The 17,486-nt window shown below is 27.6% G+C and overlaps 1 protein-coding gene and 2 pseudogenes across 1 annotated transcript; 2 read left to right on the forward strand and 1 right to left on the reverse strand.

The window, feature by feature from the left end:
- The first annotated feature begins 1,108 nt into the window (after positions 1-1,108).
- Positions 1,109-3,462, forward strand: LOC107032437. The gene is made up of 2 exons (XM_015234039.2): positions 1,109-2,016; positions 2,561-3,462. Exons 1-2 carry the CDS (start codon positions 1,151-1,153, stop codon positions 3,198-3,200), a joined length of 1,506 nt encoding a protein of 501 aa, XP_015089525.1. The 5' UTR covers positions 1,109-1,150; the 3' UTR covers positions 3,201-3,462.
- A 785-nt stretch (positions 3,463-4,247) lies between these two features.
- On the reverse strand, positions 4,248-6,851 carry LOC107002062 (annotated as a pseudogene).
- Positions 6,852-17,180: 10,329 nt separating this feature from the next.
- Positions 17,181-17,486, forward strand: part of LOC107032237 — a 4,519-nt pseudogene continuing 4,213 nt past the window's right edge.

Below are 17,486 nucleotides of genomic sequence, written 5' to 3' on the forward strand. Positions count from 1 at the left end.
GTGATAACATATCAAGCTTGTGACCCATAAATTCTCCCCCTAACTAAAACTCTCAAAGTCCTTAAGACTACATTGTGAATGCTGATTAAGTTAGAAGGAACATTCCTCTATTTATAGAGTCTTAAACCTTTTCCTACCAGAAAAAGGATTAGTCAATTCAAAACCTTTTCCTAAAAGGAAAACCTATTCATGGTAAGAAATTTAGGGCAAATAAAACCCAACACAAACATTATCCTATTTAAGCAACAACTTGGAACAAATAAGAGGGGTCGAATTTGAAAAATAAATCAAGTGGAACTATTAACATTCTTGATAAATTATCACTAATGATGCCAAAAACAGTGAGAATAATAAAAAAGGCATAATATATAAAAGTACCCTTTATATGGATTCAAATGTTATATCTACGCTCTTCAATTTTGAGTATACACAAGTATAGTTAAATTTGTATCACAATAAACAAGTATACACATATGTCCTACGTGGTAATTCACATTTTATGTAGTGTCCTACATGTATTATGTCACTAGGATGTGTGTCTACTTGTATACATACAAAATAAGATGCCATATTTAAAATCAAGTTAAATGACACAATTATATATTATACTACCTCTGTCCACTTTTAATCATCATAGTTTTTTTTTATAGTCAAACGATAATAACATTGACTAACAATTTTACGATGTATTTTTTCATCATATTGATATGCAAAATAATGGAATTTATAGTACTTTTTGTATAGTTTTTGAATATATTAAATATTTTATTTCAAATTCGAATAAATGTCATCTAATTTAACTCTGAAAATTAGTCAACTTAACTTTTGAAAAGCTCAATATAACAATTAAAAGTGGACATGGGAGTACCAAACAGTAGAAATGTAGTCCATAACTTCCTCATAACATAAAAAGATTCTCTTAGATGGTCCTAAAGTTAAAGAATCTATATATAAATTCTTTCAAAGTATATATTTCCTTGTGCAATTTTTCAACATTTACCTTTATTCCGTTCATGAAAGCAAATTCAATTTGTAACCTTTTTAAGTTATATCTTAGCCTTAAGAATCTTTCTTTTCACAATATCTGTCTATAAATATTTACACATTAATTCCATCATCATATAACATACATACAAGTGTGATTAAAACTATGGCTTATTATTATACTTGCAATTTTCCTGATATATACTCTTGGATACACAACTTACCACCAACTTCTAAATGGAAAACAGACTCTATTTCAATTTGCATTTCTCCTTCATGTTCATCTCAACCTTCCCTCAAACTATCCGTAGCTAAAAATTACCATTTTTCCATAGTCGCGGATTATAATCTTCCTATTTCCCTATGGACCTCAAAACCGTTAAGAGTTAAATATAATACAACAAAATTATTAGACGATGAATCAGTATTCAGTTTCTTGATTAATATCGTCCGCGATGTACTTAACTATGGTCCGAATAAAAATTATAACTCGTTGTTCCTCAAGATTCCACGTATGGATTTTAACAACTCCGATTTTAAGGAAATTTTCAATTTCTCATTTCTTACTTTGGCTTTCATAATTTGTATCTATGAAGCCCCTGCTGATCTTAGGTCAACATGTATTATTGCCCTGAAGAATCAATTTTCGTGTTCTCAATCTAGACAAGCATCAAAATTGCTCGTGAGGATTTTGGGATCGAATACTGAAGAGCAATGGATGCGTTCAGTAAATCTAGCGATAACTAATTGGATCCTGGAAATAAATTCCTCTTCTAATCATCATCATCATGCGATGAAAACGCCATGTCCATTGTTTTCATACTCATTTTCGACACAAGGGCTATGGAAAGTTCAGCTATATTGCCCTGTTATTGCAATGGAAGTCGAAACGTCTACTTGTAGTAGTTTATCTGATGAAAGTTTGAGGTTTTCCCTCAACTTTCATCAGCTTGAAGGAGTGATCCAATTAAATCATAGAGTTATCATTCGAGAAAAGTGGATTGAAGTAATGGTGAACACCGATAACATTAGGTACATTTGTCTTGTTTGAACTAAATACTTTTGGCGTAAAACTTATAAGTTGGTCAAACTAACTTATATGTTCTTCTTGATTTATTCACATGTTTGATGCTTATAAACACAGATCAGCAAGATTTCTATTATGTTATTCCAAATATTTTTCAAAAAATCCAAATACCTTGTGGTTAATAAATTGGCCCAATAATGCCCCTATCTCATTAAGCGCATTTCAGTTATTTTAACTGAATAAAGTACATGTTTATAACATTCTTTTACTAAACATACAACTATTTATTATACAGAAAAGGCTCAAATATGCTACCAAACTTTGAGAATAGGTTCACTTATGTCATCTGTTAAAAGTTTGGCTCATCTATGTCATTTTCGTTTGAAAAAAGGTTCAAATCAACTGTTGGAACACTTAAAAAGTGATTCCCAACACTTGATGCTTATGAATTACTTTTAACCATCTAATCCAAGCAGGATCGCAATTTCTTAGGGAAAAGAACCTAAAGATTGAATTTTAACTTGATTTAAAAGTTTTATGTTCATGTAGGTGTGATGTCGTTAGGCTAGTGAATGAATCACTAATGGCAGAGAGAGGTGCAGGGGTATCAGAGAAGCATTTCCCTTCAAGAATATCATTGCAAATAACTCCAACACTTCAATCAAATGTGTTGAGCATATCAGTAAACAAGTCCTCTGACAATCCCTTAAGAGAAATTGGCATTGAAAAGACCGTTGAAGCGGGATTCGATTCACCAAACACTTACATGGGCTTAAAAGTCTCCGCGGGAGAGACAGTTGTTACGACCATGAAGCCGTGGAAATTTGAGCAATCTGTTAATGGAGATGGTGCAAATTTGAATTGGTTTCTTCATGATAGTGGAAATGGAAGAGAGGTATTTTCGTCAAAGCCTTCTGTTTTTTCATTAATTCAGCCAAAAGCTTGGTTCAAGAACAGATATTCAAGTGTTAATAGGCCTTTTACTAAGCAAGGAGGGGTAATTTTTGCTGGAGATGAATATGGAGAAAGTGTGTGTTGGAAAGTGGATAAAAGGGCTACAGGAAAAACAATGGAATGGGAATTGAAAGGGAGACTTTGGTTAACATATTGGCCAAATAAACATATAACTCCTTATGCTGAGACTAGAAGATTGGAATTTAGAGAAGTGCTTCATCTCAAACTTGTATAGTTAATATTTGTTGTTATTGATTATTTCGGATAGATGGTTTATGTTACATCTTCTTCTTCAAGTGTGTGCGCTCTAGCTGCTTAGCCTGCATGAATGTGAGATGCTTCGTCTGTTGAGCTGGCCTTTTTATTGTGTGTTGTATAGTTATATTTGTTGTATTGATTGTCAAAATGATGCTTGCGTCTAGGGTAGGTAGGTTGTCTACATCACAACCCTTGAGGTGCAGCTTTTATAGTACTAATTATTATTATTGGCATTAGAAGTGTTTTTTTCTCAATAATGTACGCCTTAAGAAAACTAGTACCAACTACTCGACTTGAGGAACCAAGTTCCTTAGGACTAACCGAAAACATCAAGGTAAACAATACGTGTTTTACCATTGAAAACCTCCTTAGTCAAGAGAGTTAAAAACACGACCTAAACGGTGACGAATGTCAGCAACTTTGGTTTCAGATTACAACTTTATATTACAGATCTCATTTTGGCCCGGTTGCTCTTCCCTTACACATATTACAGATAACACCCTTAACCTTATCAGCCTTAATACACCTACAACACCCAAAATTGTGATGCCTCTTTAATTGATCCAACTCCCCCCACAATGTCCATGCTCCATCTTCGTTCAAGGAGTTTTGGAAGTATAATTGTCACCTCAGTCCAATGAGTGTCTCCTCCACCAGAACCTTCTCATTCTCGTCCTTTATGAAGTTCACTTGATCTAGGTCACATGCCCTCCATTCTCTCGCCTTGTCTAGCCTGTACAACTTTTTATCCCCATAATTATCCTCTAACCCAACATACATACATTGTAACTACTAACTTTACCTCCTTCTTTGCCGCTTTATACTTTTCCACTTTTCCTCCTCTCGTTCTTACTTTCCACCAACTTCGCAGTACCTTCTTAACCTTTACCTTTCTTAGATTTCTCCATTCCATCACTAATTCCCTCGATGTCATCCCGATCTACCTCTCGAGACCCCTAACACCTCGAGAAGTAATCTCCCCCCACCCCACCCCACCCCACTCATTGAACCATTAACAAATTTAAGAGCGCAAAATGTCAATTCCTTTATTTTGGTCTATCAGTACATGGAAACAGAGAACAAAAGAAGAAAAGGAAAGAAAAAAGCTTCATATAATATGAAACATTTTATTTGTCACAAATGGATTAGAGTAAGCTTCTTTGCTTGCAACATTCAATTGCTCCATTAAACATTTCCTCAAGGCCATGCATGTACTTAAATCCAGTCTCCAAAAGCTTTTTGGATGAAAATCTAGGAATTCAACTTCTTCACTACTTGCCCATGTGTACCTGCAAATTAATAGTAAGTTAAATCAAGTATCTTTTTTCCATCTCTAGTTTCCCGAATGAACATTTACTAATTAGATTTAAAAATGAAAGAATAAACAATATTAAAGATTAGGCAAGTATTTATACTTACTCATTAATTTGTTTTCGAAATTCAGGATATCTTATCAACAGAAACTCAACTAGCTTTTCGCGTGTTATTTCAACAGCTGAACAAATATGTCTTCCTTTTGCATTAGGGTTTCCAAGAAGGTAAATGTGAGCATTTGTCACATCATCTATATGTACAAAAGGTACATATGGAGGGTAACTCATGTTTTAATTTTGATGTCCTGCACAAATTTTCAATTACGAAGAAGTTGAGGGAATGAAAATCTATGATATTTTAAGGCGTACCGAGAATCATTTCCATGGATGAACTAACAGAGCCAGGAAATTGAGGAGTAATAAAGGGTCCATGTATCCAAGTTGGGACTACAGTCACAAGATAGATACTATTTTTTTCAGCAAATTCAAAAGCTGCCTTTTCTGTTAATGTCTTACTAATCGTATAAGAACTTGCAAAATTCTTTAAAGCTCTTACGATGTCTACGTTTGTCTATGAGTTTTCGTCTACTGTGTCTGATGAATTCTCAACCATAATCGTAGTTGAACTAGAAGTGTATAGTTGAACTAGAGGTGTATACTACACGTTTAACTGTCTTTGAATTAAGACATGCTTGTAAAATACCTAAAGTACCATCGATAGATCTCTGTGTTATTGTTTCTTCACTTTCTTTGTTCTCAAAATCAACTGGATGTGCAACATGAAACACTCCAATGCATCCATCAATTGCTGTATTGAAACCCTCTGGTTTGTTTAAATCGACATTAAAAATATGCAACCTTTCTTGAGCACCTGGAAGGTTCGTGATGTAGCTCACATCCTTCTTGCGATCTAGCAATGAAAAAAAAAGATGAAAAATTTATCGCCATACCCTTTGAAGTTAGAACGTATTTACTAGGCAAAATGGTCAACTGAACCCCTAAAACTACTTCGTCTAACCTTAATCATGCTTATGTGGAAACAACAATAATAACATATCCAGTGAAATCCAACAAATGAGATTTAGTGAGAATAGAATATACACAGATTTTACCAGTATCTCGTGAAGATAGAGAGGTTGTTTCTGAAAGGCTCTCAACAATAATGAAGTGATATATGAGGAAACTTTCATTGTAAGTACACCTTAATTCAAACTTGCAGTACTATCGGAAAAATGGAGAAGTTCACTGGTAGAGTCAGAGTCGTAATTTTCACTAAAGAATTTAAAATATGAGGAAGAGGTTAGAGAGGTTCAACTTTTATTATTATATATATGTTAATAAAAAATAATTTTAAACATATATTAACAGTGTAATNACACGTTTAACTGTCTTTGAATTAAGACATGCTTGTAAAATACCTAAAGTACCATCGATAGATCTCTGTGTTATTGTTTCTTCACTTTCTTTGTTCTCAAAATCAACTGGATGTGCAACATGAAACACTCCAATGCATCCATCAATTGCTGTATTGAAACCCTCTGGTTTGTTTAAATCGACATTAAAAATATGCAACCTTTCTTGAGCACCTGGAAGGTTCGTGATGTAGCTCACATCCTTCTTGCGATCTAGCAATGAAAAAAAAAGATGAAAAATTTATCGCCATACCCTTTGAAGTTAGAACGTATTTACTAGGCAAAATGGTCAACTGAACCCCTAAAACTACTTCGTCTAACCTTAATCATGCTTATGTGGAAACAACAATAATAACATATCCAGTGAAATCCAACAAATGAGATTTAGTGAGAATAGAATATACACAGATTTTACCAGTATCTCGTGAAGATAGAGAGGTTGTTTCTGAAAGGCTCTCAACAATAATGAAGTGATATATGAGGAAACTTTCATTGTAAGTACACCTTAATTCAAACTTGCAGTACTATCGGAAAAATGGAGAAGTTCACTGGTAGAGTCAGAGTCGTAATTTTCACTAAAGAATTTAAAATATGAGGAAGAGGTTAGAGAGGTTCAACTTTTATTATTATATATATGTTAATAAAAAATAATTTTAAACATATATTAACAGTGTAATTTTTTAGCATAAGATATTTGAAGCTTGTTTCTGTTATCATGTTTGGCCTAAATGATGTACATCTTCACATAAGTATTGTAAATTGTAATAGTAACAAACCTGGATGAGACCTAATTGTGGTGTTAACATGGTAACCAATATGAAGAAGTCTCATAACCATCCATGATCCAAGAAAACTACTTCCTCCTGTTACACATACCTTTCCCTTCTCCTTCACTTCTTCCATATCCCCTCTATTCATCTCTTCTTTCTTTTCCTCTTTATATAGTGAAACTATCAAGTGGTTATATGTTAGTTAATTGAGTTTTTTTTTTCTGACATATATATATATTGAACTATACGGTAGGGTAGGATGTACGCAGACTTTATGAGGTAAGAAGGAAACAATCAGGCCGTCTTTACCACTAGATCACTAAAATCGTCACTTGGGCCCCCCAATTTTTTTAAAAAATACATAAACATATTACTTAAAATTATATGTATGTTTATTTTTTTAAAAAAAACATGTAAGAAGTATAAAAAACAAATACAAAATAGCCGTTAGTTTTTTCCACTTTTCTAAGGAATGAAATATTTTATGAAAATAATTTCCTTAAGTGGAAAATCGTGTTTTCTTATTTATCTCCGAACAATTTGACCTTATATTACTATTTACCTTATACTCATCTTTTTTTTCTCTATTTTAATATTTTTATTTTCAATGTTGAACTCTTTCCTAAAAAATGATTTATTGTTGCTTACAAGTCAAAAAAAGAATTAAATTTGCTTTTGGGTGTCTTATTCAAAATCTTAAGAAGTGCAACATGCAATCATTATATTGAAGGAACGCAAGACAATTTCAATATTATATCAACTTATCAAATTCATGAACCAAATTTTATTATTCTAACTTAATCTTATAATTTTTTTTGAACTTTTGTTATCGTTGATATTCTTCATTAATAAGTATATATATTCTCGTTTTAGTTATTATTAAGAGAAATAATACAAGTACAACATAATAATTTAATGAAAATACTCAATCAAATAAAAAGACTTGATTCTTTTCCTAATGCATACATTGCTTATAGAATAATGTTAACAATTCCTGTAACTATTGCCTCAGCCGAAAGAAGTTTTTCGAATTTAAAATTGATAAAATCTTATCTAAGATCAACAATATGAGTTTGAATGTATTAGATATATCATCAATTTAAAAGGAATTACTAAAACAATTATTAGAAAACAGTATTTAATGATTTCACATCTAAAAAGGCACGAAAAATAGATTTTAAATAAAGGTATCCCTAAACTTATTGGGTTTTTTCCTTCAGGTACCTCAACTACGCCATTTTCCTTTTGAATCATTGAACTACCCATAATTTGTTCATTTTAAACTCTGTTGGTTGATTTTGATTGGGTTTTTTTTAATTTTAAATGCCTTCAAATGTGTACGTATTGTAATAATTTTGATTGAAGACAAATTGTGTGTTAGTCTCGTTTTTTTTCTAATGTGTTCAAATGACTTGAAGTAAAACACAATTATTCTCGAACAGTTTCACTATCAGTTGGACTAATGAGTTCTGGAACAACATATGTATCATCTATCAATACTCCTCACAAAATCTAGTTTCACTATCAGCCAACAATACTGTTTAAAAGAAACAAATTATGGGTGGTTCAATGATTCAATCGGGAATTATACATATATATATATATATAGTACATGAGTATTATTTTTTTGGAGAAAAAATAAAAAGAAAATATTAGGGCCCCTCTTTAAGGTTTGAGTTTAGGCCCCCAATTTTATTGAGTTAGTCTTGGAAATAATGCAAATTTTTAATGAAAAAATATAATATTCTCTCTGTTCATCACTTTTACTTGTTCTCTATTCTAAAAGTTGACTTTTTACTTTTACTTGTTACTTTTAAATTATCAAGAAAAATAATTATTGTTTCCATGTTTTACTCTTGGCATTGATTACTTATTCCCCAAATTATTTTTGGAGACCTAATATAAAATATCAATTAAAGGAATAATATGGTAAAATAATTATATTAATTGTTATTTTCTTAACAAGCATGTCAAGTCCAAATGTAATAAGTAAAATGAATGGAGAGAGTATACAGTTAGAAAAAGAACCGTTGACTCAAGAATTTGTGTTGATATATCGATATTGAACATTACTATTACGTTGAATTCGATAAGTCTGTGTAATGATGAATTAGTGTTGCACTCTTTAATATAACTAGTATATGTGTCCGCGCGTTGCGCGATTATATTAATTTACTTTCAAAAAATATCAAATAGTTTAAATATTTTTACACATTTGTCTTGTTTTATTTTTATGTTGTATTAATAATTATTATTTTTTCATGTTAGCAATTTTTTTATTCAAATTTTTCACATGAAATGTTAAAAGTCATAAAATTAATTAACATGTTGATTTATTTTGCATATGTTTTTCTTCGAATGGAAAAGGTTCAAAATATTTTTTACATTCTTAAATTAGTATAAGATTAGAATTGAAAAATAGTATGTCCTTTTCGTACCATTTTCTTTAAGGATCTATGGACAATTTATAGATTTCTATATTCTAAAAGTTAAAAAGGCAACTCATTTTTATCTTAAATATATCAATATTTTAAAAAATTTACTTTTCAAATAAATAACATATAATATGATTTCATCACTTCGTTTCCAAACTCCAAGTCCCCTATAAAATGATATAACACTTTATTTTTTAAAAAAATGAAAAAAATTAACTATAGCTTATTATTTTCTTCCCATTAATATTTTTGTTATTTATATAAAAGAAGATATAAATATTATTTTTATCAACACAAAATTTAAGCCATAAACGTAATATTCTTTTGTAGTATTTTATTATACTAAATATTAATGAGGTTATTTAATTATTTGTATGCCGTTTATATAAGGATAGTTATCCAATTTTAAGAAAATAATAAATTCAATTTTTAAATTAATTCTTTTAAAAATTAATATATTTAAATAATATGTACTACATATGATTACAAACTAAAAATAATTAATTTTAATAAGTATATTTATTTTTTTATGACGCAATAAGAACGTAGAAATTTTATTTTTTGACTAAGTTATATATCTATCCAAACATGCTCAAAGATATCCGATCTATATAACAATTAATAGTTTTATCGAACTTTATGAAAAACGTAAATAACATATGTTTAAACATTATACTCTTCATAATAACACTACTTAATGTCTAAAGGCCATGAAATAAAAACAAAACTAAATAAAGTGAAGGCTTAAAAAATAGTTAATGTGTGATCATTAAAATTAATTAGGACAACTAATTAATTAGTCTAAATTGAGATGTTAAAATTTAAGATTATAATACATATTATCCTTAAGCGGTTATAATTAGTTTTAGAACCACAGTTTTGTTTCTAATTTTAAACATTACTTTATGTAACTGTTTTTAAAAAATAGTTTTTTAAATTATTTTTAAGCTAATTAGATAATTATTAACATTTTTCCGCAATTCATGGTAATATTGGTTGACCCCACCACTTCATCAAAGGTCTATATATACTCCTTATTTTACCGCTTCTGTAATGTAACTTGTGTTTTTTTAAACATATTTACAAACAATTTAAAATTTAATTTTGATTTAAAAATTAGAAGTTAAATTAGTTAAAAAGGCCAAATATAAAAAATTATTGCAACTTAGATTATAAAACTAATAAAATATTAATATAATAGTCCTCCTTTCCTTATTTGTGAATCATGCTGTATGATTTAAAGTAAATAAAACCACACATATACTTTTAATATGCAATGTTATCAACAATATTTTTTATAGATATATTATGTATTTACATGTCCTTCAATTAAACTGAATTAAATACTTGTAACAATGATACATGTAATTAGGAAAAATTATCAGTTAAACAATCATCAAATTTTAATGTTCACATACAATAGAAAATAAGTGCAAAGTAAAGAAAATTTGATATACGTTTGTCTATGTTGGATTTCTTTGCAATTTGTAGGAAGATACAAATTAATCATGTAATTTATCGCTAACGAAAATAGAATTTCTATCAAATCAACAATTGTAAATGAGTCTAAAAGACACAAAAGTTAAAATATAAGTACATAGCGGTGTTTGTATAGATTAATATCACTTCAATTACAGTCTGTGTTAAACTAAAAATATATGTATTTTTAAGTACTCATTTTTCAATCTCAATCGAGATAATTAGCTCTTTTGCAAGAATAACTCTTCTATAATAGCAATAAATATAAATTTTCATCCACTTACACTATTTAGATCGTTTGGTGCTCTAATCTCTCACTCAATAGATATTTTTCTATTACAATTGATACTTTGATCTTTCACTCAATTGATACTCTCTTTTATTGTATCTTTAAGTGATTGAATCATCTAACACTCAGACAATGATCAATCACGATTCAATAACTTAGCATACGAAATGAAGAGAGATGGACAAAGATAATTAACAAATTTGGTATCTAGTTTTGATGGTATTTTAAGTGAAGATAAATAAGCACAGTAATAAATGATAAGAGGACTATTATATGTAGTTGTAAGGTAATAACTATAAATATGTAAAATTGTAAATTGACACTGCAAAAGTTCAATGAATTTTTTAGAACTTATTAACCACTTAAGATAACCTCATTTTATAATTAGATATATAAATAAAAAATTGTAGAAGAAGTAAAGAGAAATACGTTTCATTCAATTATGAAATAACTTACAAACACGTTCATCTGAATAATTGTTCCTTTGGCATAAAGACACAAAAACAATCAAACATAAAATATATAAATAAATCATGAAGCAAACACAAAGCGAACACTTAAAATGAACAATTAAGATAATGACATTTAAATTTGTGGAACCATTATCAATAACATTCAAAAACTTCAATTATTTAGAATGTAGATTTGGATAAGTACAATATTTAAAAATTTAAAAAGAGATGGAAAAAGAAAATTTCAGTTGCTATAAATAAGGAAAATTTGGTTTAAAATGTTTTAAATTATAATAGATAAATTTATTTACAACAGTTTCAAAATAAATGTATTGTTTTTTGAATTGTAATTTATTTATATATATAATTACAAATAATTAATTTTAGTTATACAAAGAAATTGGAATTTTGATGTTGATTTTCATTTTGGAGAAGTATAATATTAATAAAATAGAGAAAAAAGGATATTAAACTTCATATATATATTTAGATGCCGTAAATAAGGAGCATTTTGATGTGTATAGTGTAAAAACATGTTAAAATTGCTTAAAATTAAATGGGTAATTTTAAAATTGTGTAGTTTAAAAAAAATCTGCTTTGATAATTGGAATCTATTATTATTTTATAATTACAAAGTTGAAACATGATACTTTTATCATGCGTGACTTATTTTTCCTCTTATATTATATATAGATGTATCATTATTTTAATGATAAATACTATTTTCTTGTGGACAATAATGGTTACTTCTATATGGTTTCTAAAACAAAGTGGACCATAATTCATTGAACTCAAATTTTAAAAAGACAACACATATTCCTTGTCTTTTAATTTATGATAATCAGTTTAATTTGATTTTATGTTTTTAGAAATAAAATATAACGAATACTAAATATTTAAAGTTTAAAATATTCGGTAATAAAAAGAAAACTGATAACTTAAAAAAAAGTAAAATAAACGATACGAATAAAATTACCCCCACTTATTCACAAATAATATAATATTTGATTTAAAAAATAATAATAATAAGTTAAAAAAAAAACTATATAGACTACTCTCTCCCTGTATTAGCCATATATAAAAATCAGTTGCTTTTTTAAAAAATGAAAAGGATATGGATTTTGTATTAACTATGGTAACTTTCCAATTTTAAAAAGAATGGGTTTATTAAAAATTAAATGCATATATTTTTTATTGTTATATGTTTTTTCAAAAATATGTATTTTTTTTTGTTACTATTACTTTCATTGCCAAAATAAAATGATTTTCTGAACCTATTGTAAGTTTTAGATCTCTACAATAATTCCTATCCATCTTAAACAAATTAACAGTAGAAAATAGAAGGCCAAAAAAACTTATATTTGTCACAATCTACAGAGAGTTTTTGTAATTTTAATTAAAAATTGTGCCGTATCTCCTATTCAAATAGAAAATATATTATCCTTTATTTTACTAAGAAAAGAAAGTTTATGTAAATTATGTACTAAGAGATGTATAACTTATCAGATATATTACATGATAATTAGTAGTGATAGCTCTATGGGAAATATTAGTAAACTTTAATATATCATTTCTATAAAAATTTCAAATAGTTTAAGATATTTCATAAATTCAGCAATCAAGTTATTTCATTAGCAAATTCATAAGTTAATCACTAAATTCATAAAAGGTTTTGCTTCTGATTAATCTAATATTTGTGTTTTTGTTTGTACATATTAACAATAACATTGGTATATTTATCTTAACATTTTGATATGTTCATATATGTATTTTTTTTGTTTATCATTACAAAAGGATCGAGTAAGTGACTCTTTGAATGGACTTATTTTAAATGCATTCTCAATTTGTAGAAACTTTTAAATACTGCATACATGCAATGAAAACAATATATTTGACAGTTACTCTATATAAGATAGCATGCAGGCAAAACTCATGTGAAGAGGGTGGATGTGGTTGAAAATCTTACCAAATAATGATCTATTGTCTCAAATTAAGAACATATCCAACAATTGCTCATAGAATTCAAAGTCATTCAGAAGTTCATTATCACCATCCATGTTTGTTCCCTCATAATTGTGATTAGAAGAGTTTCAAATACAGAATGTACGTCTAATTTATCGAATACACGTCATAAATTTCCAACCTCTTACAACCATTTTCTTGCATCTCCATCTTCATAACTTTATAGCCACTATTTTTTTGGTTTTTTCATTGAAATTTTGTTGAAGAAGTTACTATAAAAATGACATCAATCGTTGTCTCAATTTGAAATTTTTTTACTTAAGCAATTGACAAAAAATATTTATTCTGATAAAACAAAAAATCATTGATGCTTTACTTTTTTATAGATAGATAAATTCATGCGGTTACTAACTTTACTATTCAATAACTTTCGATTATAACTTTACTATTCAATAACTTTCGAGAATGTTTAAATAATTAAATTATCTCAACCAATAAGAATAAACTCAAATCCAACTTTAAAATTAGTTTCTTTTTATTAAAAAATGTCAGCCAATAAACACGTTAAAAAACAATTTTATTTAGCATTGCAATTTTTAATTTATTTAATTTAATAATTCATATTTTTTACAACTAGATGGTAAAACTTTATAATTTTTTAAATTGGTTATTTTCCTTAAAACTTACGTTAATAATGAAAAAATTTATTTATTTATTATTTATTTTTCAGTTTAAGGTACTGGCATATTTTATATATATATATATGTTTGTATGTATGTGAAAATTTACANCTAATAACGTGGGAAGTTTTCATTTCAATTTATTTTTTTTATTGTCAGTTTTTTTTCTTATTATTACTACTAATATTATTTAAATTAAAAATAATTTAACTTCCCAAAAAAAGGGAATCACAAACACACGTTACATCAGCATATTTAAAATAATTTTTTAAAAATATAATAATAATTTATTATTACTCATTGTACATATAATTTATTTTAACTATTTTAAAAATCTTTTTTTTTTGATGCTGACAAATAGTGATTTTTACTCTCCTATTATATATATATATAGATAATAACGTATTGTAATACTTTAAATTTTCTAGAAGACACCAAAAGACAAATTATTATCTTTTTTTGTAACAAACAAGAAAAAGTAATTGTTTAAGAGACTTCAAAATAGTCAATAATAAGAAAATAAATATTGTGAAAGAGAGAATGACAGAGTAATATATAGAAATAATAATGCTTCTCAATATTAGTTGTACAGATAAAAATGAAACAATAAAATAAATAGCCACATCGAATAATACACATAAAAAAGCTATCCCTTAATTATATATTACCATTATCCCCACATTAAAAAAATATAGTATATTTTATAATAAAAAATTTCCTTTCAAATTTAAAAATAAACGTGGGCCCAAAGGAGTGTTGTAATTGCCTTAGTTGAGCCCACCCTATCTTAAAGTGGGTGGAAATATGGACAATATACATCTCATTTATTACTATTTGGGTTCATCTCATAAAATTAGCTTTGTACGTAGACTCCCTGGATGAATTACTCTGGTACCATTTTTTAAGGAAAAATTATATGGAATGATAAATATTCATAAGTAATTATATAATAGGGGTATAGTTTAATTTATTTACATTATATAATTATACTTTATTTTTTTTGCTATAATTAATGAGGTCCACAACCTATTATATAACCAATAGTATAAAAACCTTATTTTTTAATTTTGTATATAATTATACACAAAACAATTTTCTCTCTCCTTTTCATATTCCAACTTTTTCTTCTACATTTAATACTCCAGCTATCCAATTTGAATTTCAAATTGTTGTCCAAAATACTCCCTCCCAAAGTTGAATTCAATTTCGTAAGTACTCCTTAATTTTAGTAGTTTGCCTCTTTTTTTTTTCTTATTCAAAATTTGTATATGTGTTCTGTTTATTCTTTTTTTTCATATTTTTTGATGAAATAAACGATTTTTTGTTCTTGATAGATCTAAAATTGGTCACACAATGAATGAATCATCTTCATCTATGAGGATTATCAGAGGTATTCCTTTGCATGTCAATTTTGTTGACATTTTACCATCGTTTTCAATGGGGTTAACTCAAGATTTTGGGGTTGATGTAGGGTCTTTGGGAAAATCAAAACAAGTTCTATAAGAACAAACAATGGAAGAGTTGAGATCAAAGAAAAAAAACGACCCTACGGCAGTTCAAGAAGTTATTAACAATGCCAAAGCTAGAGGCATTAAAATTGTACAAGGAAGAAGAAAGAGGAAAGCTGTAAACATTGATTAGAGGAAAATGCATCTGAAGTTGTCGGATCTGAAGAACATCATAATCATGAGGTAGTGTCTTAAAACACAAAATTAGATACAATTTTTTGATTACTTAGATGTCAATATACAAAAAATATTATTTAAGTATTGTATATAGTATATTGCATGTTTAGTACATACGTGTTTAGTTATATATTTGTATTTTTGCTTAATTATTATGTGTTTGTCGATTTGATTACTTTATACATACTTTAAGTTATGTATAATGAATAAATATACTAAGTCTTAATAGTGGTTGTAACAGATTGTATATTAAAGGCTCATTATTATTTTGGTTTTTGTATATATATACAAAAAAGTAATTGGACTTAGTTATATAGATGGAAAAATTTTATATATGATTATAATTTGTATATTTTATTAGTTATATACAAATTATTGAAGTTAGTATATATTAAGTTTATATACATATACAAAAATTGATATGTACATGTCTGTTTTAATAGCTGGTAGTAGCGGATTGTATATTAAAGGCTCATTATTTTTTTTTATATACATATATACACAAAGTAATTGGATTTAGTTATATAGATGGGAAAATTTCATATGTGATTGTAATTTGTATATTTTAGTAGTTATATACAAATTATTGAAGTTAGTATATATTAACTTTATATATTATTGGAGTATATAAAAAGTCATTTAGGCACTTGTATATAATGTCATGTTTAACTAATATATTCATGTACACATATCAATATACAAAAAAGGTAAGTTCGTATATATATACAGAAATTAATCTGTGCATGACTTCTTTTTTGATTTTTTTTTATATATATATACCATGTTTAATAGATGGGAAAATTTCATATGTGATTTGTAATTTGTATATTTTAGTAGTTATATACAAATTATTGAAGTTAGTATATATTAACTTTATATATTATTGGAGTATATAAAAAGTCATTTAGGCACTTGTATATAATGTCATGTTTAACTAATATATTCATGTACACATATCAATATACAAAAAAGGTAAGTTCGTATATATATACAGAAATTAATCTGTGCATGACTTCTTTTTTGATTTTTTTTTATATATATATACCATGTTTAATAGATGGGAAAATTTCATATGTGATTTGTAATTTGTATATTTTAGTAGTTATATACAAATTATTGAAGTTAGTATATATTAAGTTTATATATTATTGGAGTATATAAAAAGTCATTTAGACACTTGTATATAATGTCATGTTTAACTAATATATTCATGTACACATATCAATATACAAAAAAGGTAAGTTAGTATATATATATACAGAAATTAATATGTACATGACTTCTTTTAAAATTGTTTTTTTTGTATATATATACCCTGTTTATTTCATACACTTTTTTTTAGGAAGTCAGATATATTTGCAAGAACCGTGAAAAAAGGACAATTCACATGAAATGTTATACGCAAATCAACACATTGAATGAGCTTCAGAATAAACTGCCTCCAAATCAATATAATCGTATATGTACATCATCGTGTTTTGCACAGTTAACAACAATGAAACGATGTCACGTGCAAGCACAATTGTTTAGATGCATTATGTTGAGGGAGTTGGAAGGTAGTTCTGTCAATGCAATACTTTTTTATATAAATGGCACAACGCTTCGATTCACAATAAGGGAGTTTGCCATTATTTCTGGTTTGAATTGTTCTGATAATGGTGCTGACTTCTACTTTGATACTGATCAACCCAATAGAATCATCGATGAGTATTTTCCAGGGAATTCTCCTGTCACTAAAGCTCGTTTGGCTGAAGCTTTTAAAGCAAAGGTATGGGGTGACAATCAG

The sequence above is a fragment of the Solanum pennellii genome, chromosome 10, assembly GCF_001406875.1.
Source record: "Solanum pennellii chromosome 10, SPENNV200".
NCBI lineage: Eukaryota > Viridiplantae > Streptophyta > Magnoliopsida > Solanales > Solanaceae > Solanum > Solanum pennellii.